The sequence below is a fragment of the Mytilus trossulus genome, chromosome 12 (genome assembly GCF_036588685.1).
Source record: "Mytilus trossulus isolate FHL-02 chromosome 12, PNRI_Mtr1.1.1.hap1, whole genome shotgun sequence".
NCBI lineage: Eukaryota > Metazoa > Mollusca > Bivalvia > Mytilida > Mytilidae > Mytilus > Mytilus trossulus.
Window position 1 is genome coordinate 54,840,528 of NC_086384.1, and position 27,554 is coordinate 54,868,081.

The 27,554-nt window shown below is 31.8% G+C and overlaps 1 protein-coding gene across 6 annotated transcripts in view; it reads left to right on the top strand.

Moving 5' to 3' along the window:
- Positions 1 to 27,554, top strand: part of LOC134692870 (probable beta-tubulin polyglutamylase) — a 130,763-nt gene that overhangs the window by 46,853 nt on the left and 56,356 nt on the right. For all 6 annotated transcript variants that reach the window (XM_063553485.1, XM_063553480.1, XM_063553481.1 and 3 more), the window contains one exon: positions 13,793 to 14,604. In XM_063553485.1, coding sequence (XP_063409555.1) covers positions 13,793 to 14,604 — 812 coding nt within the window. The remainder of the gene's footprint in view (positions 1 to 13,792; positions 14,605 to 27,554) is intronic.

Here is a 27,554-nt window from a genome sequence, read left to right on the forward strand (position 1 = left end):
AATTATTAAAAACAACTACCATTGACTTTAAAACCTTTTGATCAGCTGATTTTATCAAGTGAGAGTACAAAGAAATTGACTTTAATATCTAATTTTAGACTGTTTGTTGTGACAATGAATAAGGAACTTGCATCAATAATTTAAAAACGCCCCTGCTCACTGAATAACTAAAATATCTCAGAGTACTATAAATAAGATAAAGAAATGTTTTATGTTATCTTGGCAACTAACCACAAAACATCATCATTAAGAGAGTACATATATATATGGCATGTTTTCTTTTATTAGTGGGACTTTTTTTATAGCATTCTTGGTTGAATTTAGTAACTTTGAAATCAATAAACAATGGGATCAATACTTTGATTATTAATATTATAGATATAAAAAGTTAGTCATCAATTAAGGTACCAGGATTATAATTTAGTATGCAAGAGTCGCGTTTCGTCTACACAAGACTCATCAGTGATGCTCATATTCAAATAGTTGTAAAGCCAAATAAGTACAAAGTTGAAGAGCATTAACTACTCATTGTTGAAGGGCAAGGCCCTATAGTTGCCTATAATTGCTAACATCCACTTCTGTATATCATTGGAACTTTAATGAATTATAGGTTGTCTCATTTACAATCATATCACATAGAAATAAGAAGATGTGGTATGAGTGCCAATGAGACAACTCCATCCATGTCACAATTTGCAGAAGTACACCATTTAAAGGTCAAAGTACGACCTTCAACACAGAGCCTTGGTTAATACCAAACAGCATGCTTTAAAAAGCCCCCAAAAGGACTAGTGCTAAACTATTCAAATAAGAAAACAAACTTGTCGAAAATATTATTATGTTTTTTATCTTCCTCCCATTTAGCTAGAAGATTAATAGAATTCTCACAATTTTTCTGTCCCTTGAGTTTATAAAATATATTTTGAATTCAAAGCTTGTTTTTTATGATAGGGCCATCTTTTGTTTTAAAGTTAATCAGAAGATTGATAGAATATGGTATTGATATAATTCTGACCTGAGTTCAGCTATAAAGAAAATCAGAATGAATTTGCAGACATTTTTAGCTCACCTGGCCCGAAGGGCCAAGTGAGCTTTTCTCATCACTTTGCGTCCGGCGTCCGGCGTCCGTCGTCGTCCGTCGTCGTCGTCCGGCGTTAACTTTTACAAAAATCTTCTCCTCTGAAACTACTGGGCCAAATTTAACCAAACTTGGCCACAATCATCATTGGGGTATCTAGTTTAAAAATTGTGTCCGGTGACCCCGCCAACTAACCAAGATGGCCGCCATGGCTATAAATAGAACATAGGGGTAAAATGCAGTTTTTGGCTTATAACTCAAAAACCAAAGCATTTAGGGCAAATCTGACATGGGGTAATATTGTTAATCAGGTGAAGATCTATCTGCCCCGAAATTTTCAGATGAATCTGACATTCTGTTGTTAGGTTGCTGCCCCTGAATTGGTAATTTTAAGGAAATTTTGTTGTTTTTGGTTATTATCTTGAATATTATTTCAGATAGAGATAAACTGTAAAAGGCAATAATGTTCAGCAAAGTAAGATCTACAAATAAGTCAACATGACCAAAATGATCAGTTGACCACTTTAGGAGTTATTGCCCTTTATAGTCAATTTTTAACCATTTTTCGTAAATCTTAGTAATCTTTTAGAAAAATCTTCTCCTCTGAAACTGCTGGGCCAAATTATTTGAAACTTGGCCACAATCATCATTGGGGTATCTAGTTTAAAAATTGTGTCCGGTGACCCCGCCAACTAACCAAGATGACCGCCATGGCTATAAATAGAACATAGGGGTAAAATGCAGTTTTTGGCTTATAACTCAAAAACCAAAGCATTTAGAGCAAATCTGACATGGGTAAAATTGTTAATCAGGTGAAGATCTATCTGCCCTGAAATTTTCAGATGAATTGGACAACCTGTTTTGGGGTTGCGGCCCCTGAATTGGTAATTTGAAGGAAATTTTGCTGTTTTTGGTTATTATATTGAATATTATTATAGATATAGGTAAACTGTAAACAGCAATAATGTTCAGCAAGGTCAGATTTACAAATAAGTCAACATGACTAAAATGGTCAGTTGACCTCTTTAGGAGTTATTGCCCTTTAAAGTCAATTTTTAACCATTTTTTCGTAAATTTTATATATTTTTTTTATTAAAATCTTCTTCTCTGAAACTGCTGTGCCAAATTGATCCAAACTTGGCCACAATCATCTTTGGGGTTTCTTGTTTAAAAAATGTGTGGCGTGACCTGGCCATCAAACCAAGATGGCCGCCACGGCTAAAAATAGAACATAGGGGTAAAATGCAGTTTTTGGCTTATAACTCAAAAACCAAATAATTTAGAGAAAATCTGACATGAAGTAAAATTGATAATCAGGTCAAGATCTATCTGCCCTGAAATTTTCAGATGAATTGGACAACCTGTTTTTTGGGTTGCGGCCCCTGAATTGGTAATTTTAAGGAAATTTTGCTGTTTTTGGTTATTATATTGAATATTATTATAGATATAGGTAAACTGTAAACAGCAATAATGTTCAGCAAAGTAAGATCTACAAATAAGTCAACATGAACGAAATGGTCAATTGACCCCTGTAGGAGTTATTGACCTTTGTAGTCAATTTTCAATCTGCTTCCTTTGTTTAATATTCACATAGACCAAGGTGAGCGACACAGGCTCTTTAGAGCCTCTAGTTTTTTAATCTCAAGATTTGTATTAAAAAAAATGTATTTAATCATCATTAATAAAATTGCAGTCAAAAATGCATACAAAAGTTTCTAATTTCAAATTAGCACAAGCAAGAAAATTTAAGACACGATAATTTAGACTCATTGCCAAAGACTGAAATGACGCTAACCAGCATATTGAATGAAAGTTGATATTCAGTGACTTTAAGAAAATATTGATATTTGCATTGTTGACATAGTATTAAAGGAAATCTTCATGTTTTTATAAGAAATCACTTTTAAAAGAATTGACTTTAGAAAATCAATCTGATGTTTTAAAAAATCAATCTTAACCCAGCTTACTTTAAATATTTTTCTTTGAAATTTGTAACAATTGAACAACAGCTTGCAATTGAAATATTTTGATATTTTAAGCATTGAGAAGTATTTAGGTTTTAGAAGGTACAGGGGTTCTTTACACAAATAAAATCTTACAATCAAAATGAATCATAAGCTATACTGAAATTATGACTTATAAGATCGAGTCAATCAAAGTACTGAAGCACAGAACATAGGATGACTGCAAGTTCTTGTGGATGGTCAAAAGCACTTGTCTCAATGTTATATGTGGTACATGTTGAATAGTTGTTGATGAAAATGATTCATTGCTTTTTTCTTTTTTAAGAAAAAATTGATAGAAAAAATTAATAATTCCTAACATATTACATGTATCAAGGGATTATTTTTGCTGGAATAAAATCTTCCCCTCTGGATCTAATAGCTTGGTACTTTTATAACTCGATATGAATCTAAATCTGGTAAAACAAAATATTATTGAGAAAAGACAATAGACTTGACATTTCCTAATTAATTCAATAATTTGCAGTCTTTACACAGTAAAAATTGTCAATTATTCATACTTTACTGTCCTATAACTTATCAAATGATGCGACAATTGCCTTGACAACCAATCAAATGATGCGACAACTGCCTTGGCGATGAGCCAAATGACAAAAAAATAATACGATTAAACATGATATTTGATACAAGATGTCTGAGTTTAATAATTATCTCTATGAAATATTGTTTTATCTTTCTTGACTTTATATTATTAACGATAGGGTACACTTTGCAATTGTCTGTAAACTTTATTAGAATCTAAGGTCCATATTTTCTATCAAGTTAGCAAAATTTTATTCAGGAATTAAGATATTTAATGTGAAATTTCATTTAAAAGAACCAATTTATAAGAATATAACTTAGAAATTATAATATTTTTACAAGTGTAGATTATTTTTGGTTGTTTTTGAATATTTTCAAATTCGCATTTTAAGGGGAGGTAACTCTAAAAGAGTGCATTTTCTGAAGGACTCTACATGAAATTTTCCTATTTTGTCTTTTTGCGGGAAAAAACGTATGGTGACCCTATCTTTTCTTTTGATATTCTCAAAGCATTGTATGAAAGCAATCTTTTCCTAATTTATTTTACAATTCTATCATTTTGTTTAGTTTCTATTCACAAAATGGTGTTTTTTTCTGTATAATCCATACAAAATTTGTCATTTTGTCACAACCTGTAGCTTGAGAAAATGCGAGGTGACCTATCATTTTTATAATATTTTTGAACATGTATCAATAGATACTAAATTTTGACAAAGTATGAACAAATTCTATCATTTTTATTTTAGACTCCCATACCACCTTAATAACAAAGAAGAACAAATAAGTCTTAATGCTAACCAAGAAATACAATCTAAATTTGTTGGGGGGTAAAATTGAGAGCTTTAGGCCTTTGTATTCAATAGTTAATATACCAGTAAGCCAAATCTGATCTTTGTCAGAGGGAACACTTCAGTTTCTTTTTATGAAGTCTCAATTTTAGGAAGGTTTTTATGCCCAATTTATGGGCATTATGTTTTCTTGTCTGAGTGTACATTTGTTTGTCCGTCTGTCCCACTTCAGGTCAAAGTTTTTGGTTGAGGTCTAGTTTTTGATGAAGTCCAATTGCAATCTCCACTGAACATAGAAAATGACATTGCGGATGGGGCTCCAGTATCGTAGCACTCTAAATTACTGAGCAGATAATGCCTTGGAGAACTGATAGTCTACCAGCAGTTGTATCCACACTGAGTGGCCAGTACCTTGGGACTCAAACTCATCGAGCAGATGATGCCTTGGGGTACTGATATATAGACCATCAGCAGAGGTATCCACACTGAGTGGCCAGTACCTTGGGACTCAAACTCACTGAGCAGATGATGCCTTGGGGTACTGATATATAGACCATCAGCAGTGGTATCCACACTGAGTGGCCAGTACCTTGGGACTCAAACTCATCGAGCAGATGATGCCTTGGGGTACTGATATATAGACCATCAGCAGAGGTATCCACACTGAGTGGCCAGTACCTTGGAACTCAAACTCACTGAGCAGACAATTCCTTGGGGAACTGATATATAGACCATCAGCAGAGGTATCAACCCTTAGCATGAATAATATGAACAGGAAGTGAAATTCCACCAGCAGAGGTATCCACCCTGAACGTGTATAATATAAACAACACTTTATAAATTTCATGCATTCAAGGCACTTTTCTGGATAAAGTAACCTTCATTGACTCACTGTTAGGGGTTTGTCCTTTGGAAGACAATCAATGTTTGAGATGGTTAAAATTTGCTGCATCATTCTTGATTTAAAGTTATTTAAATTTATAGTTGACATGATAGTTTTATTGTCATTTCTATTTGGAAGGGAACAACAAAACATTAATAATTTAAATATTGCTACTGTGAGAATACGATTCCTGACAGATTTAACAGCGGTATTAATGTTTTGTAGTAAATTAAATTTTCACTATTAATTCTCGTCATAAAAAGCAATTCAAATTTGTGTCATGGATAGTATTACTTTTAATTTTTTATAAATCAATTATTTTTATCTCTGATTCGATGTTAGATTATACATTCATAAGTTTTATCACTTTCATTAAGTTTTATTAATTTGTCGTCTTATGAATATGCATGACTTGTAGCCTTCAGGGTACTTTGAGTTTCAGGTCCTATATATTGATCTGGACCTGTTTTTTTTATACATAATGGTTAACTCTAGGTCAATGATGTATCCATATATGACACAAAATCATTTTATGCACAACAACAACAAAAATACCTGCAGCCAGGGGGGTCGGGGGGTTATATTGAAAATAAACACTGTTAAAGTCAATGTTCTATTCAAATTGTAACTGTTAAAGTCAAGTTAGTGAGTCCAACAGACCCCCACCACTCTGGAAATTCCTGGCTACAGGCCTGAAACCACATAAATATTAGCAAAGGAACAGCGCTTTAACTGCTGTTCTTCGTCTCAAAGTCACACTGAGGCCTTCAACACAGAGCAAAACAAAAATACTCTGATTATGCAACATTTTCTTTTTCTTAGCCTGATTTTAAATTGATAGACGATAACAGACTTTTACATAGACCAGTTTGACTGTTATTTAAATTTGAAGTCAATGTTAAGCATATTATTTACGTGTTCATATGTTACATGGAGTTTGTATAAATAAAGGCTGATATTGCTTTTAACCCAAGGGTTTATTTTAACATTTGGTTTACAAATAAATAAGTGTATCAGATATATTGACTTTGTGACTTATTTTGTGTGTTAATGTTTGTTTTATTGAAACTATTTTCTTAAAAGGTAATATTTGGTTGTTTATAGAATAAAATCCAAAAGCCTTTGAAGTCTAAGTTAAGAACATATGTTTATATTAAGAACTTTATAGATCCAGAAATCCCTTAAGGAGAAGAAATTTGTGGGATATTCAATATTATACAACTGACATCTGGCTTTCTAATTCAATTTTATATTTGAGTATTTCTCTGTTGGTGTCATTTTCAATTTTTACAAGTGCTTTCTTGATGGTCGAAAATCAAAAAAAAATATACACCAAAAATTGTCTAAATGTTTTAGCTCACCTGGCCCTTGGGCCAAGTGGGCTTTTCTAATCACTTGTAGTCTGTCGCCCGTCATCCATCGTCATTTACTTTTACAAAAATCATCTCCTCTGAAACTACTGCCGTACTGGGCCAGATTTAACCACATATGTGAAAATGTCTCAGCATTGAAACAAGCCATCATACATATCCAAGTTAATGATAATGGACTGAGCAACAGAAGAAATCATAACCTTTTACCACCCATGGAGAAACAATTGCACACATTGACATATCTTCTATTGATGACATGAGGACATTTGTAGATAGACAAGTACTCAGAATATCATTATTTATTTAATTGATCCGAGTTGGATATGAAATATTCTTCCCATCAAACTCATGATAGGAATCAGTTCATCAAATATATGAAAATTAAAATGATCAATTTATTTGAAATATCTGTAGGATATTAATATTTATAAGTAAATAAAAGTCATACCCATGACAGTTTAGAATCTCTCTTTGAAGGTTGCTCTAGTTTATGGGTTGAAGTCACCAAAATATATGGCAAGTTGTTTTCAAATCTTTATCTGTCCTGAAAGTTTGTCTAATATACTTTACATTCGTTCATTGCAGAAAACTTGCTTTTCATGGATATTTGATTTTGTGGATTTGCCAATGTCTGCATAAACTCTGATAGAAAATTTGCAATTTGTTGAACATTCGAATTCGTGGTTCAACCACCTGGGAAAAACCACAAATTTGGTATCCTACGAATAATGAATCCACATTATATATACTAAAAGTATCATTGAGATCAAGTGGTGTTTCTAGAGGGGAGGGGGGGGTAGAACCCCCACCCCCCTTTTTTTTAGACGATCAATGAATGCATTTGAATGGGAACATGTAGTTGGAACATTAGTATAGTGGTGATGATTTTAATACCCTCTTGAAAACCAGTGACATCCATGTCCCCGTGACTTTCCTTTATTAAAAATCATGAGTGATGTGATTTGATAAATCTTTTTAATTTATCCTCAAAATCATCTTGAATCTCAATGAGTTCCATGCCTGCATGAATTTATTGTCATACAAATCAATTAATATTGTGTGTGATTTTTATCCAGAATGCATATGTCTGCAGTGCAGGGTTGCACTGATGTCTCAATGCTATTTTAGTAATAAATAGTACATGAAGTCAAAATTTAGGATGTTTGTTAAATTTTGTTGTCAGGTCTTTAGTTACTTTTTGAAAATGTTTTACATTTGCCATTTCAGGGTCTTTAAAATATAGCCTGCAATGATGTATGAGTTTGCTCATTATTAAAGTCTGTACTGTGATTGACCTAAAGTTGTTCAAGTTCTATGTCATTAGTTCTCTGGGTGAGAATTGTCTCTTTGTCAATCAATCATACAACATCTTATATTTTTATTCTCCACCTATGGACATTATGTTTCTTTTTTTAAATCTGTACATCCTTTTGTTCTGTCCATTAATAAGCTTCAGGTTACAAGGTTTTGGGTAAATTCTTTGGTCAAGGTAGTTTTGATAAAGTCCAATCAACTTGAAACTTAGAACATGTATGCATGTTCCCAGCTATGATATGATCTTCTGATTTTAATGCCAAATTAGAGTTTTTACCCCAATTTAACGATCCAATGAATATGTGAAATGATAGTGAGAGAGAGGCTAGGTGTACTATGGACATTCTTGTTTTATCTGATTAGTCATAATGATAATGCAGTTGTCCAGACACAGGTCCATTTATAGCAATGCATTAAGATCTCTGGAATTGATAATGGTTTTTCCCCAGACATATTGAATTTCCCAGACTCCAGTCAAATAGATAGAGTGTCAGACAAGTAACTATCTTTTGGTTGACAAATTTTTAAGATTTAGTTTCATACAGCTGCAAAGCTTGCTAGTTTAAACAAACATAAAAAAAAGATGATTGCCAATGAGACAAAAGAGGGATGAAAGATACCAGTGGGACATCCAAACTCATCAATCAAATAAAGTGACAAATTAATGGCTAAAATAGAAAAAGAAGAACAATGGTACTCAAAACACAACATAGAAAAATAAATACTATAAGCATAACACGAACACCACCAGAAACTTGGGGAGATCTCATGTGCTCCGGAAGGGTAGGCAGATCCTGCTCCACAGCCCCCTTCACTAGAGACCAAATGACATAAAAGTTTACAACTATCAATCACTTTTCAAGGACAGCTACTTTTTTTTGTACAAATTATATAACAAATGAGCTAGTCAAGTAATACTAATTGTTTCAATAATATTTTGACCACTATGGTTAATTGACCATAAAAACTCCAGCCTATAGGTAAAAGATAATTATTTTTGACCAGTCCGATTTAATTGACTGTAAAATGTTTTGCCTGCAGGTGAAAAGTAGTGGGTCATCCTTATTATCATAGTGACCATCGTTTGCACCTGTCCTCAGGTAGACACTGGACATTTGACAGATAACAGCCTCGCCTTCATAAGGGAATTAGTTTGACCATGATGGGTTTGTTAATGAAATTGTCAGGTTTAACTGATTTATAATGGATTAGACATAGTGTGTTGTCAATGATTGAACAAAAGATGACCTGCGATAAGGCCGTGTTTCTATTGAAGTAAATGGATTGTCATGATAAAAGGACTTTGTCCTTCGATTAGTTTGGGACGTGATTATTAAGTATTAACTGGCCTGAGATAGAATTTAATGGAAAATAAATAGGTCTTAATTAATTTCTTGCTAAAGAAGGATTAAAAATTCCTTTGATTTTTAATATTTTAGTCATTGAAGTATAAAGGGAGGAGGTATAAGAAATTATCTTTCATTCTCCGAGAACTAAAAATGAAATAATGAAAATTATCACAATTTAAAAAAAATAATCTGTCTTTATATGTATTTAACTTTAATTTGATTAAGTTTAGTTTTAGGCCTAGGAGCATAATATTAACAGGCAATATGAGGACTATTTCATGAAAGAACCCAACAATACAACAACAAAAAACATCAAATTTTAATTTCATTTCAAAATTAGTTTTACAAAGAAATTTGGTAGAAAAAAGGGTGGCCTAAATGTTTATAGATAATTGGTCATGACTCTGCTACGTTGTTTTATTCAAAGCAGTTTGGTAGTAAAAAGGTGGCCTTAGTTGTTAACTGGTTTTTGTCACATCTGCTTTAACAGAAGGTATCGGCTAATATAACCAACAATAAGAAGGGATTTTATCTTTGCTGTGGTCAAAAATTATTATTTTCAAATACGACAAATGACCAACATCTGCCACTTTCTTATTAGAAATGTTACTAATCTGGTCATTGCACCCTGGTTTCCTAAACTATGAACTGGTCACTGTGAAATTTAATAAAAGTTGGTGGTTTAACCCCTCAAAGGTCCTGTACAAAGAAACCGATATTTAAAATAAGTTCAATTTGGAAACCCTGAAGACTTTTAAAAATGCCCAGAAAAATACGGGAAATTTTTGGCATGAAAAAATCAGCCTGAAAAAAATCAGCCAGTAAATTTTAATCAGGTTAATTTAAATTCTTAAAATATTGATATGTGATGGTGTTACCAAGTTTAATTTGTTTCATCGTGTAATGAACTTTGTATTGACAGAGCATTATCAAGTGTTAGAATGTTTGTTTTTAATTGTTGAAATACAATATGATGATATTTATCATGTTTTATGATATTTGAAATTTGTTTCTCCGCCAAATGAAAATATTTAATTCCTAACGGAGCAATGAACTCACGGCAGTAGTTTTTGATATAGAATTAAAAGACCGTGGTCGTTTGATCTCATTGATTAGTGTTTTCGTATTTCATTATAGTTAAGTGGTCTTTTCGGTTTTCTGCAAAGCCTAAGGTGACTTCTGGGTAAAAACCAACGATTTTAATATTTACAAAACTATATTTATAAAAATCACAAATCCATATGGGATTGTTAGAAAATACCTGTCATTTGAACCATGCCCCCTGGTGTAACAATATAAAGATGAGAAAACAATGATGCTATCATCTTTATAATATTGTGGTCATATGGGGTTTGGACTAGTTGACTTTAAAATGAGGCCCTTGAGGGTCTATTTGATAATGGTAAAATGTCAGCCAGGATGGAAATATTATTTTTTAGATTTCAAAGTTAATATTAATGGTTAAAAGAAGCAAAGCAGAATTGGCTGTAAATTGATTTGAGGCTTCATAAATTTAATATCTTTATGTGTATATATACTTTAATGTTAAAGGAGAATAATAATTTCTTTTCTTCTAGATCACTGTATATTGTTGAATCTGAGACCGTAATGTTTTAAATATTTATGAATTATGGTAAGAATTGTGACGGGATTAAATTTGAAATTATGAAAACATCATATATGTATCAAGCATTCCATTATTTCAGCTTTCATACAATAATTAAGGTGCAAACATAAAAAAATCTTGATTTTGAACAGTTGATTTAGAATTATAAATATTAAACCAAATACAGGCAATATTGCACTAAAGCAAGTATTCCATTTTTTTGCCAATTTGCACAGAGTACAAAGGGATTGACCACTTGCTTACATGGCCTCAGTTTGTTTGACAGTACATTTTAGTTCTACTAATTTATTTGAAGTTGCCCTAGTTCAACCCTCAGTATAATTTTTAGTAGGAATTCAATGCCCTCATAAGAATTTTTATAAGGTGTTGACAAAAGCTGCCCTATTTTCACCATTGAACTTTAAAATGACCTCTTGCAGACCCTCATTATAATTTATGAATGAATTTAGTCGCCTTATACGACCTCAAAGGGTGCATTAGTGGGTTTGTTAACTTTTATGGTTGAAGATTTGAAATTGATCATTAATTCTATTTCATGTGTGAATTGGGACTTTGAAGTGTACCTTCTATTCATGTACTATCTAGAGAGAAACAGAATGGTATTGAAGTCTCCACAAAAGGAGAAAATAAAAGTCCTTTAGAGTTATAATTCACCCATAAATCTCTTGAGTGTAAAATTCTTTGATCGCTCAAGTTCAACACGAAAGGTATTGAGGAAACAGGAATTAAAAAATACTTTTATGGAAGATTTGGGATGAATAGTGATAGTCATTTTATGGAAGATAGTAAAATTAAAAATGGAATTTTGTGGTTTTATAATTTATGTAAAAAACTTAAGATGAATAGCAAACAAAAAGTTTTTGAAGTCTATTTATGATGCAGTAATGCATTTAATACCCTTTTGAAAGTTTGTAAGGAGTGGTTAAAAATAGCATAGAGGGGCTGTTTGCAGAAATTCACGATTACATGCAGATTATAGTGTATTCAATTTATTCATTGGTTGGAAATGATTTTTCATTCACTATCTATGAGATCTTATGGGTGGCCAGATTGAGTATTCTTCTGAAATGATAATGGGTTTTGATAAAGTGCATAAACATGCAGTAAATGTTTTGTTTGCATGCATTTATTTGCTTTTATCTGTCATTAATGGCAGATCTTTGTTTACTTATTCACAAGGGCTTAAAGTGGTCTTGCAATAATGTATAAAGTAATGAAATGTGGTATGATTGCCAATGAGACAACTATCTACCAAAGTTCACATGAAGTGGATGTGAGCAATTATATGCAACTGTACAGCATTCATCAAGGAGAAAAAAATTATACAGTATTAAGTCAGCGCTATTAAAGATTTGACACATAAAATAAGCATTTGGTCTAATATAAAAAAAAGAAGATATGGTATGATTGCCAATGACATAACTCTCCACAAGAGACCAAAATGACACAGAAATTAACAACTATAGGTCATGTAAGGTTTCCAACAATGAGCAAAACCCATACCACATAGTCAGCTATAAAAGGCCCTGAAATGACAAATGTAAAACAATTCCATCTACAGGGAGCTATAGCCTGTCATCTCTCAATCGGGGTGTTTGCAATCTTCTTGTGGTGAGGTGTGTTCTGCTCCATGCTGTTGATAGCTAGGGGTCGCCTCTCCTGAAGGTTGTAAAGTTCCCTCTGAGTACACGTGGGCTTCCTCTAAGTACCAATAAAATTGTCTGCCATGATATTGTTGACAGCACAGGATTGCCTGTTTTTCTCCTAAAGGTTGTATTAAAAGTTACCTCTGAGTACTCATGGGCTTCCTTGACCAATAAAAAAATGGCTGCCATATAATATTGGAAAGATTTGATGAACATTTTTTATGAATAAAAATTTACCGAGGCTACTGAAGTTCACCACAATTAATTTAGTCATGATATAGTTTTACAAATAGATCTGTTCCATCTGATCCTTCTCATGGAAGATAAAAAAAATAATAACTCACTCAGACAAATTAAAAGATGGAATAAGATCCTTGTCAAGCACTTAAATCTAGGATTTCTTAATGAATTGTAATTTTCTTCAGGTCTGTTAGCTTTAAAGTATCATATTTTTTACGGAAATTTGTATAAAACTGATCATTAGCTATGCTTCCTTGTCTCAGATATATCAAAAAGATCAAATAAATTGTGCTGAGGTTTCAGTTAACTTTATCTCAGTTAAACTTAAAGTCCAAAATTTTGTTTAGGTTCAAGATTTGCAATCTCTGGTTTATGATTTTCAATTTGAAGTTCTGGACTCAAATTCATTCTCCGGTTATAAGGTTTACTGGTTTAATAAGTTGACTTCTTCTTGCTTACTATTTAATTGTAACTTGTTGTAAGTGAAAGAAAAAAATTTAGAAAGAGAGGAAAAGGAAACACTCTTACATATCTACAATCAAGCCAATTTTTGTTCTTCCAAATATTAAAAAAGAATATGTGGTATGATTGCAAATGAGACAACAAATCTGCTCAAGAGACCAAAATGACAAACACATTAACAACTATAGGTTACTGTATAAGGAAGGCCTTCAACAATGAGCAAAGCCCATACCACATAGTCAGCTATAAAAGGCCCTGATATGACAATGTTAAACAATTCAAACGTATACGGCCTAATTTATGTACAAATAAAGACCGAAAAACAAACGACAACCACTGAACTACAGACTCCTGAAAGTATATTTTTTCTTTTGTTTATCGTTGCTTGCTTTATGAAAGAAACTGAACTTTTCATCCTTAAAAGAAAAAAAAGTAGACTTCATTATTTTAATCATATTCAAATGTTTTATATTTTGAATCTTTCAGTTACTGCCCAGAACACAAGTGGAAAAGATCAAAGTTCAAACCAGGAAAGAAGTCCATTTTCAAAGAGGCTCAGAAAAAAGAAAAAGAAGGCACAGATGACCAACAGGCAAGTGATCAGGCTGGCCAACAGGTGGATCAAGGTGCAGATGAAGTGGTTAATGAACCTGATGATGATCCCGATGAGGGGGATGACGAAGGGGAAGAGGATCAAGTTGAAGATGATGAAGATGAAGAGGATTTGGAAGACGATTTAGATGAAGGAGAAGATAATGATGAGGAAGTTAATGAAGATGATGAAGCAGCCGACGCCTTTGACCAAGAGCAGACAACTCAAGTGTCTCCAGTGGCTTCACAAAGTACTCAGGAAAAAGATTACTCTCAGAACAGTATTGAATCGTGTAAAAAAAGTCCTTCTAGAAAAAGTCCCCAAGGAGTTGATAAAAGTAAAAGTCAAGGTTTAGATCTGCAACAAAGTGAGACAAGTTTGCTAAATGAAATTCAGGTTGAAAAGCAAAATGAAGAAAAGAAAGATTTTATCATTGAACAGAAAAATGGTGATGAAAAGAAAGATTTCAGTCCTGAACTGAAAAATGGTGACTCAATGAAAGCTGGCTGTGATAGCAAGGATTCCTCTCTTATAGAGAAGAAAAATGATGGACAGAAACATTTCAGTAATGGATTTCAACATGGTGGTTGTGGTAAACAAAAATCACCTCATATAGAAAAAAATAATAGTAGAAATAATGACAGTCTAGAAGTAGCAAGACCATTAAGTGATTCTTGTATAGGATCTGCCTCCAATTCGTCTAAAGGTGGGAAATGAAGTTGTTTATTGTTACTTGTACTTTTTGTAACAGAAATGAAATCTTGCCATTATTCATCCATTAGTATTCAGTGTCAATTTTATGAACTGGTGCTCAATTTTGCATCAGAATTCTAATTTGGAGACTTGAAATATACTTTTCAATTTTAAAGTTTCAGACTTGGGGCAAATAAAAACATTTTAGATTAAAATGGTTCTTTCATATTTTAAAAGTACTTGAACTGCGTTTGCATACCACCTCTTAATTAAAAAAAGAAAATAAAGTTGTTCCTTTAGTGGGAGTATTGATAGAGTAATTTTATACTGAGTCCAAAATAATTGACAGGAATTCTGATTTCTTTGATTAAAATATTTGCACAGAAAATGAATTAAATGGTCACTTAATAAAGGTCAAGGGTCATCAGTTTATATTTTCAATTGCAGTTAAATTCAATATAAGCATCACCAATTTGTAGCACTTAGAAAAGCTGTTGACTTTTTTTTTTTATTGTTGGCCAAATTCTATAGGGATAATGCATTTGAAAAAGCACTTAAAGATTTAATATCAGAATATATTCTAAACATTTCCAATTTAAATTTAAGTTGAATTATGTGGTTGATTCCCCCTAAACCTTTCACCTAAGAAAGTATAAACCTCCATAAAATTCTCAGATTGGACCTTGGTACAATTATTGCAAGTTTGATTCCCCTTGCATTAGAAAAATTCACATCCAAAAGGTCTGGGTACTAAGCTGTAGTAACATGACATCAACAAGAATAGACCACTTTCGAGTTTGTCCGTCACCTGAAAAAACTTGTCAATTATACGCCCCTCTATGACGTCATTTACCATATAGAAGGCATCGCCTGTATCCCTGCACTACTAATGTTCATCAAGCGTCTTGGTGATTGTCATTGTGCAGGATAAACTAGAAATAGTATTTGTTTGGTAGGTACCTTATCACAATTCCCCTATGATAGCAGTTCTGAATATCAATTATAAGAGTTTAATTTGCCAAATTATTAGTGCAATATAGAATTATCAAATTTACCATCAATCGCTCAACAAAGGAACAGAAGTGACAACACCCCTATATGCACTATTGATATTCACTAAAACCAAAGTTTTTGACGGATTTGCAACAAACTCGAAAGTTGTCTATTGATCTATAAGGGCTGGTATAATATACAGTTTTCATTTCTGGTACAGAATGTTCTGAATCCTGTTGTATTACTGCATGTATTATATGTTACTGTTGGAATAAATGTTGACGACTGCATGCTTCCTTTTATTCTACACCATTGTTTGCATGCTTGCCTGGAAAGTGAAAGTTGATGCTGAAATTGAAAACAAGTCATTGGCTATGAAAAATAGTGACAGAAAAATATGGCTATGAAAAATAGTGACAGAAAAATATGGCTATGAAAAATATTGACAGAAAATATAGCTATGAAAAATAGTGACAGAAAAATATGGCTATGAAAAATATTGACAGAAAATATGGCTATGAAAAATATTGACAGAAAATATGGCTATGAAAAATATTGACAGAAAATATGGCTATGAAAAATAGTGACAGAAAGGGTAAAACACAAACATGAGGGCCTGGACTGGGTAATCTGCCCAGGGTTTACAAAATAGAGAATGATCAGCAAAAGCGCAGAAAATAACATTAAATATAAAGAGAAATAGCATGCCAAATAATTGAATAATAAAAAATAATTGGGGGCTAAAATATATGTAATTTTGAAAATTATAAAAATACCAAACACCAAAGAAAATTCAAAATTGAAATTAAGTCCCTTATCAGATCACAAAATCAAAATCAAAAGAATGGAAAACAACTGGCATATTCCTGAATTGGTACAAGCATTTCTTTATGTAGAACATATAGATTAATCCTGGTTTTACAGAATACAAAATTTATACACAATAGAGTATTGGCTTTAAATAAAATGAATTGAAGGCCCCTTCCCCTTTTTCTCACACATGTGCAGCAGCATCACACCATATATGTGTAGAAATAAGCATATTTCCTTGATGCTGTACAAGAAAAATTTATTATCATATTATATTGAAAATGATACCAAGTCAATTATGATCAATTGCTGCATGTGGTTGCCAGGCGTATGGAACAAATCACTAATAAAAGTAATAAAAAATGGCTACCAGAACAAATGATATGAATACATTATGTATGTATTGTTCATTTAAGTTTTATAGCTGCACAAAATGTATTCCGCTTTGATCTATACAAAGTTATTCAGCTCCTGATGGAGATCTATCATGCAATAAATTATAACTTTACTAATGATGATGTACCTAGTCCATCAAAGTAGGAATGGATTTGGAATAGATAGGCCAAGCAAAGTTAATACATAAAACAATAGGCCAAGCAAAGATAATACATATAACAATAGGCCAAGCAAAGATAATACATAAAACAATAGGCCAAGCAAAGATAATACATATAACAATAGGCCAAGCAAAAATAATACATATAACAATAGGCCAAGCAAAAATAATACATATAACAATAGGCCAAGCAAAGATAATACATATAACAATAGGCCAAGCAAAGATAATACATATAACAATAGGCCAAGCAAAGATAATACATATAACAATAGGCCATGCAAAGATAATACATATAACAATAGGCCATGCAAAGATAATACATATAACAATAGGCCAAGCAAAGATGATACATCTAACAATAGGCCAAGCAAAGATGATACATCTAACAATAGGCCAAGCAAAGATAAAACATTTAACAATAGGCCAAGCAAAGATAATACATTTAACAATAGGCCAAGCAAAGATGATACATCTAACAATAGGCCAAGCAAAGATGATACATCTAACAATAGGCCAAGCAAAGATAATACATATAACAATAGGCCAAGCAAAGATGATACATAAAACAATAGGCCAAGCAAAGATGATACATCTAACAATAGGCCATGCAAAGATGATACATAAAACAATAGGCCAAGCAAAGATGATACATATAACAATAGGCCATGCAAAGATGATACATATAACAATAGGCCATGCAAAGATGATACATATAACAATAGGCCATGCAAAGATGATACATATAACAATAGGCCAAGCAAAGATAATACATAAAACAATAGGCCAAGCAAAGATAATACATAAAACAATAGGCCAAGCAAAGATAATACATATAACAATAGGCCAAGCAAAGATAATACATATAACAATAGGCCAAGCAAAGATAATACATATAACAATAGGCCAAGCAAAGATAATACATATAACAATAGGCCAAGCAAAGATAACACATATAACAATAGGCCAAGCAAAGATAACACATATAACAATAGGCCATGCAAAGATAACACATATAACAATAGGCCAAGCAAAGATAATACATATAACAATAGGCCAAGCAAAGATAATACATATAACAATAGGCCATGCAAAGATAATACATATAACAATAGGCCAAGCAAAGATAATACATATAACAATAGGCCAAGCAAAGATAACACATATAACAATAGGCCAAGCAAAGATAATACATATAACAATAGGCCATGCAAAGATAATACATATAACAATAGGCCAAGCAAAGATAATACATATAACAATAGGCCAAGCAAAGATAATACATATAACAATAGGCCATGCAAAGATAATACATATAACAATAGGCCAAGCAAAGATAATACATATAACAATAGGCCAAGCAAAGTTAATACATAAAACAATAGGCCAAGCAAAGATAAAACATAAAACAATAGGCCATGCAAGCAAAGATAATACATATAACAATAAGCCAAGCAAAGATAATACATATAACAATAGGCCAAGCAAAGATAATACATATAACAATAGGCCAAGCAAAGATAATACATATAACAATAAGCCAAGCAAAGATAATACATATAACAATAAGCCAAGCAAAGATAATACATATAACAATAGGCCAAGCAAAGATAATACATATAACAATAGGCCAAGCAAAGATGATACATAAAACAACAGGCCATGCAAAGATGATACATATAACAACAGGCCAAGCAAAGATAATACATATAACAATAGGCCAAGCAAAGATAATACATATAACAATAGGCCAAGCAAAGATAATACATAAAACAATAGGCCAAGCAAAGATGATACATATAACACAATAGGCCAAGCAAAGATAATACATATAACAATAGGCCATGCAAAGATAATACATATAACAATAGGCCAAGCAAAGATAATACATATAACAATAGGCCAAGCAAAGATAATACATAAAACAATAGGCCAAGCAAAGATAATACATAAAACAATAGGCCATGCAAGCAAAGATAATACATATAACAATAAGCCAAGCAAAGATAATACATATAACAATAGGCCAAGCAAAGATAATACATATAACAATAGGCCAAGCAAAGATGATACAATGATACATAAAACAATAGGCCAAGCAAAGATAATACATATAACAATAGGCCAAGCAAAGATAATACATATAACAATAGGCCAAGCAAAGATAATACATATAACAATAGGCCAAGCAAAGATAATACATATAACAATAGGCCAAGCAAAGATAATACATATAACAATAAGCCAAGCAAAGATAATACATATAACAATAAGCCAAGCAAAGATAATACATATAACAATAGGCCAAGCAAAGATAATACATATAACAATAGGCCAAGCAAAGATGATACATAAAACAACAGGCCATGCAAAGATGATACATATAACAACAGGCCAAGCAAAGATAATACATATAACAATAGGCCAAGCAAAGATAATACATATAACAATAGGCCAAGCAAAGATAATACATAAAACAATAGGCCAAGCAAAGATGATACATATAACACAATAGGCCAAGCAAAGATAATACATATAACAATAGGCCAAGCAAAGATAATACATATAACAATAGGCCAAGCAAAGATAATACATATAACAATAGGCCAAGCAAAGATAACACATATAACAATAGGCCAAGCAAAGATAATACATATAACAATAGGCCATGCAAAGATAATACATATAACAATAGGCCAAGCAAAGATAATACATATAACAATAGGCCAAGCAAAGATAACACATATAACAATAGGCCAAGCAAAGATAATACATATAACAATAGGCCATGCAAAGATAATACATATAACAATAGGCCAAGCAAAGATAATACATATAACAATAGGCCAAGCAAAGATAATACATATAACAATAGGCCATGCAAAGATAATACATATAACAATAGGCCAAGCAAAGATAATACATATAACAATAGGCCAAGCAAAGTTAATACATAAAACAATAGGCCAAGCAAAGATAATACATATAACAATAGGCCATGCAAGCAAAGATAATACATATAACAATAAGCCAAGCAAAGATAATACATATAACAATAGGCCAAGCAAAGATGATACAATGATACATAAAACAATAGGCCAAGCAAAGATAATACATATAACAATAGGCCAAGCAAAGATAATACATATAACAATAGGCCAAGCAAAGATAATACATATAACAATAGGCCATGCAAAGATAATACATATAACAATAGGCCATGCAAAGATAATACATATAACAATAGGCCAAGCAAAGATAATACATATAACAATAGGCCAAGCAAAGATGATACAATGATACATAAAACAATAGGCCAAGCAAAGATAATACATATAACAATAGGCCAAGCAAAGATAATACATAAAACAATAGGCCAAGCAAAGATAATACATAAAACAATAGGCCATGCAAGCAAAGATAATACATATAACAATAAGCCAAGCAAAGATAATACATATAACAATAGGCCAAGCAAAGATAATACATATAACAATAGGCCAAGCAAAGATGATACAATGATACATAAAACAATAGGCCAAGCAAAGATAATACATATAACAATAGGCCAAGCAAAGATAATACATATAACAATAGGCCAAGCAAAGATAATACATATAACAATAGGCCAAGCAAAGATAATACATATAACAATAGGCCAAGCAAAGATAATACATATAACAATAGGCCAAGCAAAGATAATACATATAACAATAGGCCAAGCAAAGATAATACATATAACAATAAGCCAAGCAAAGATAATACATATAACAATAAGCCAAGCAAAGATAATACATATAACAATAGGCCAAGCAAAGATAATACATATAACAATAGGCCAAGCAAAGATAATACATATAACAATAGGCCAAGCAAAGATGATACATATAACAATAGGCCAAGCAAAGATGATACATAAAACAACAGGCCATGCAAAGATGATACATATAACAATAGGCCAAGCAAAGATAATACATATAACAATAGGCCAAGCAAAGATAATACATAAAACAATAGGCCAAGCAAAGATAATACATAAAACAATAGGCCATGCAAAGATAATACATAAAACAATAGGCCAAGCAAAGATAATACATATAACAATAGGCCAAGCAAAGATAATACATCTAACAATAGGCCATGCAAAGATGATACATAAAACAATAGGCCAAGCAAAGATGATACATATAACAATAGGCCATGCAAAGATGATACATATAACAATAGGCCATGCAAAGATGATACATATAACAATAGGCCAAGCAAAGATAATACATAAAACAATAGGCCATGCAAAGATGATACATAAAACAACAGGCCAAGCAAAGATGATACCTAAAACAACAGGCCAAGCAAAGATAATACCTAAAACAATAGGCCAAGCAAAGATGATACCTAAAACAATAGGCCATGCAAAGATGATACCTAAAACAATAGGCCAAGCAAAGATAATACCTAAAACAATAGGCCAAGCAAAGATGATACCTAAAACAATAGGCCAAGCAAAGATGATACATAAAACAATAGGCCAAGCAAAGATAATACATAAAACAATAGGCCAAGCAAAGATAATACATAAAACAATAGGCCATGCAAAGATGATACATAAAACAATAGGCCAAGCAAAGATGATACATAAAACAACAGGCCAAGCAAAGATAAAACATATAACAATAAGGAATAAGTCCAAGCAAAATAATGGGTATCATTTTATCCAAGATGGTACACTATGGATTCCAACTGCTAGTCTGCAGGGTCAGTCATTAGGCCATTAATGAGTTAATAATCACGTACTGTAGGTTTTTAGTGATATCATGTTAAACTACATTATTTCGTGTTTGGGTGTTAGTTTTTCTTGGTTATAAATTGTATAACACTTTTCATGTTGGGGCCTTTTAAAGCTTATTATTGTCATATGGGTTTTGTTCACTGTTGAAGGATGTACAGTGACCTAACGATGGTTCAAACTTACAACTGTAGTTCACAGGCTTTAATGGCCTTAACATCAACGTCGTGTCTATTTTCTGTTTTCTTGGCTACATCATATAAATGCCTTTAAATGATACAAAATAAAAAAATGGAATTTCCTTAATTTATATTTAACTTATCCATACAGCTGTCATTTGTCACGGATAAGTTTTCCATTGAATAATCTCATTGCTACATAATTAATGTACTTATTGAGACTAATGTTATGCCATCTTCCTATAGTATGTAATTTCCCATTGGGCGAAAAAAAGGTGTTGTCATATAATTAATAATGTAACAGTTTTGAATCATGTTACGTAAAATTACTCACTGCTATTCTGTTGTCATAAGTTATTTATATTTTTACAACGATGAACAAACTGTTATGTATTATTTTCGTAGATATTATGTTTTCATTTTGAATTGACTTCAATGGTCAATCGATCAATTGATTGATTGATTGGTTAATTGATTTTTGTTTGCTAAACATCTGTCCAGAATATTTTATGTTTAGATTAAGAAGAAATGAAGAACTTGACCAATAGTACAGTACAAAAGTTGTAAGGAGATGTGGTTTGATGGCCAATGAGAAAACTATTCACCAGTGAATGCTGACATTTTGTACTCGCAGTTTTCTACATTCATAAGAGGAATGCAATATTCATTACAATAAACTAGTATTCTATCATGAGAATAGTCGATATATTTTGTATAAGTTTACAATTTATATTGAATTCATTGCAAAATGAAATGAATTTGTGAAATATTTTATCTATGTTACAAATTCATATTAAATTTAGTGCTTATCTTTCTAATATTCCATATAAAGCCTGCCTTAATCGGAGGATTTTGTCAAATACTCAGTTTCTGATAGGGGTTAAAACATTGGTACACACTAAAAATCAATTTGTTCACGATTATCTTTATAGCATGATAAGCCCCAAATTCATTACTTGGACTGTTTATCTATATATATCTTTTATTCTTCAAATTTTCAATCTATCTTTTATTCTTAATATTTTCATGTCTATCTTTGTAGAAACTCGATTTTTCAATCTCTTAATAGATGGAGGGATCAATAATGTTTAAAGTAAGCCTAACAATAGGTGTACATGGGTTTGTATAGAAAGGGGTGGGGTTAGGTCAACAATAAGAAGACCCAATGTGAGATTGGGTTACGATCTTTATTGTGTTTGAATCAATGGATATTTACCCTTAATAATAGATGATTTCTCCAGAGAGATACCATCTTTAGAAATCGATCATCAAAACTAAGCATATTTTCCCAGCGTCTTTGTTTCTGTACACCATTAAAAATTGATGTTTCGGGGTGAGGTTTCCGACTTCAGATATTTGAGGAAAACCCATTATAATCATACACAAAAGAATAATGTAATTTTTCAAATAGTTGCATGAATTTGAATAATTTAAAGCTGATTTTAAAATTCCAATTGCAATTTAATGATGAAGTTTAGAAGCATGTTATTGGTGTTCTATAGGTTTACAGTTTACAGCTAACGGACCGTTAACATTTTATGGTATATTAAAATGGGAAGAAAATAATATCTTTAAATTTTTAGACCAGATAAAATTCAGAGTTAGATTTGTATAATTCCTGTCTCCTATAAAAAAAATATGGCAATAATTTTAAAAGTTCTAAAATTTCAAAATACTAAGGATTTTTTTATCCCAGGAATAAATTATTACCTATGGGGTATTTGGCACAACTTCTTTGAATTTTGAATCCTCAATGCGCTTCAACTTTGTACTTGCTTGGCTTTATAAAAAATTTGATATGAGCGTCACTGTTGAGTCTTATGACAAAACGCATGTCTGGCTTATTAAATTATAATCCTGATACCTATGATAACTACTATGATTGCTAGTGAGACAAGAGTTTAAATGACATGGATATAAGCAACTATAGTTTACCATACAGAAGATGTGGTATGAGTGCCAATGAGAACTGAGACTCCATCAAAGTTACAATTTGTAAAAAGTAAACCATAATAGACAAAATTGGCCTTCAAGATCATAACAGTTGTTGCCGGTGTAGAAATTGTAAGTTCCACATTTAAAGTGTAAAATATGTTATCTTTATCTTGTTATTTAAATTTCACTCGAGCAATAATCCAAAATAAACAGTGTTTATCAAAGAGGATTCCCCTATTAAATCCAGATCTCGCGTTAAGACATGATCTATGGTAAAATTTGCTTTGAATTGATATATTGTAAATATGTGTTAAATTCCTTGATTATTTCTTAAAGTAAGTAAAGCCAGTTTAGTTGTATCCAGGGGTTGACTATATAGGTCTATGCTTGATTTACTAAGGAGTTTTACTCAGATCAAATTGGTAGATCTTAATTTTTTGAATTTATAGAATTAACCCAACTAGAATTTTGTTAGGTTTTCAATAGAACCATCAAAACATATAAAATTAAAATATGACGTGAATCAGGTCCCAGTCCAGTCTCCAGAGTTGGAAATTGTTGTGACCTATGTTGCTAGGTCTTTCAAAGTGCCTTCTATCTTTATTCCTGAAAATTCATTTCTACCCTAGAACATTTTACAGACATTATTTTGTTCTATGCGGAAGTCCATAGCATATCCCTATGAATGTATATTTTTTTGTATAGTCCAAGGAAATCACTTTGGCTACCAATAGATTGTATATAATTTTCCAGGAGGATCGAAGGAAACAAGCCGAATTTAAGGCAACCAATACAGCAACTCGGCAGGATATTTATTGGAAGACCTTTTGGGAAATAAATAGAAAAAAAGCCTACTTTGTAAACCAGGTGAATGTCTCATTGACCTTTACCCCCCACAACTCTTTTATTAATACCTATAAGATATTAGGATTTAAAGGATTTCATTCTTGTTTTAGTTATCAAACCAAATTTTTGTAGCTATTGGTTAATAAAAACATTTCAAATATTTGTATAATTAAGTACTTAAGTTATCAAGGAACTTGAAGATCTTGTTAAGTTTGGAGTTACTGCCCTTTGATCAGGCTTGGGGTAATGGTAATTTGTAATTGTAATGCATTGTAATATTACATTTTTTTATGTAATGTAAAGTAATTTGTAATGCACATTTTCTGCATTACAATTTCATGTAATGTAATGATTACTTTAGTTAAAATCAATGCAATACCTCCATTACATGTGTACATTACTTTTCATTACAAATTAGTAAAATAGCACCCATCCTTCCCAACTCTCTTTCACCTTTCTTCTTTTTCTGTGTGTTACAATTTGACAGTTTTTAGCTCACCTGGTCTGTCGTCGTCCGTCGTCGTCGTAAACTATTTCAAGAATCTTCTCCTCTGAAACTACTGGACCAAATACTTCCAAACTTTAACTGAATGTTCCTTAGGGTATCTAGTTTATAAAGTGTATCCGAAACTTTGATCTATCAACAAACATGGTCGCCATTGCTAAAAATAGAACATAGGGGTCAAATGCAGTTTTTGGCTTATAACTCAAAAACCAAAGCATTTAGAGCAAATCTGACATGGGGTAATATTGTTTATCAGGTCAAGATTTATCTGCCCTGAAATTTTCAGATGAATGAGACAACCTGTTGTTGGGTTGCTGCCCCTGAATTGATAATTTTAAGGAAATTTTGCTGTTTTTGTTTATTATCTTGAATATTATTATAGATAGAGATAAACTGTAAACAGCAATAATGTTCAGCAAAGTAAGATCTACAAATAAGTCAATTTGACCAAAATTGTCAATTGACCCCTTAAGGAGTTATTGGCCTTTAAAGACTTTTTTCGCAATTTGTTCATTATGTTGACTTACTTTGAAAAATCTTCTCCATTGAAACTGCTGTATCAATTTCAGCCAAACTTAGGCTAAATGAGTTTCAGAGTATCTAGTATAAATTTTATATTTTATTTCCTTGTATGTCAAGAAACATAGCTCCTATGGCTAAAATAGAACATAGGAGAAAATGATTATTTTTTTTTGCTTTTGAAGAAAATAGGACGATCCAAAGAACATTTAAATAAATTGAAAAGCCAAAATAATCATTGATGAGAGATTTAACCAAAAGAATTAAGGAGAGCGATTCAGGCTCTTAAGAGCCTCTTGTTTTTACGTGTAAAGTTTTATGGTTGCAGATTCGTCCCTTTGATACCTTTACAGTAATGAATGGTTAAACTATAATGATTGAACTGCAGTCTCCTGGCTTATATTGTTACTAATCATGAAAAATTATTTCACACTTATTAACATGGATACTTATTTTCACTGTTCGGTGTTTTACTTGATTTGGGTCAATCAGTTCAGAAACAGCATGAGACCATAGGGTAACAAGTTCTTAACGGTATGACAAATTATCTTAATTTGAGCAATTTTTATTTTTTGTCCAGAAAAACAAAAGAGTATTGAATCCTACTTAAGTTCTTTATTTCAGTGTTGAAAAGATGCTATTCAGATTAGAATAATCCAAGTTTTTATTCAGTTAGACATTTCCGGACCAAACATCTGGGAGTAAGATTGAGAACTAATTGAGTCGATATATTCTGGGTTGACTGCAACTGACTTTGAATGAATGTCATAAAAAATGTATGTAATAAAAAAAATAACATTTTTAACAACTGAAAATGAATTTAGAATCAGATCAGTAAATGATTGAAACACTGCTGGGTAACTAATTTTTAAGTCATGAATTAGTCGGCATGATATTGTGTTAAAAGATCATAGATATTATAGGAAAATGTGGTTTGAATGCCAAGTAGAGTAGAAGACATTACTCTCCATTCATTAGTCACAATATGTAAAAAGCAAACCATTATCGGTCAAAGTACGATCTTCAACTCAGAGCCTTGGCTTGTACACAAAATAGCAAGCTATAAAGGGTCTTAAGTGTGGCTAGTATAATACCATTCAAACGGGAAAACCAACATAACACTTTTCTTAAATTTTTTTGCTCCATATTGAAGAATATGTCAAGTCATAATTATGTTTTTGTAAGGGAAAATCATTCTCCTGATAAAAAAGTTATTATTTTGAGGCAAAATGCAGTAAAATTCATTAAAAATCCAGATAGGAATTTGATGAGATATCAAAACATGTTGTCTTTTGGGAAATTTGACATTGACATATAATTCAAGGGCATAATTAACCAGGAAAAATATTTTGGGAATTTTGTTATATTAGATGTAAGTTAACTTAAAATGCTTTGAAAAAAAAAATGATCAGAAAGCTGAAAAAATATTTAAAATGTTTACAATTACTAGAATGCATTAACTGAGTATTTTAACTTCTTCATAATGCAACCTTTGAGTATATAAACATGCAGCCTTTGAAGTATCGATTTTAAAATAACATAATTACAAGTTTTTTCCTTGAAGGAGGATAAGGACAAGGCTGCATGATATATAAATAATACCCAAAGTACATATTAGATCAAAGTCTTTTTACGCAGCAAATATTGTTTGATAGTAGTACATTTGTACTATTAAATGAAATTTGATTAATATTCTAAGCTTTTGATTGGTCAAAAGGAAAAAGGAACAAATCTCAGAATTATTATTATCTGGCTATTCTGACTAAACATAATTATCATAGTTGATTGCTCAACTTTAAGTGCATTTCTCAAATACAATTACTAATAGGACAGT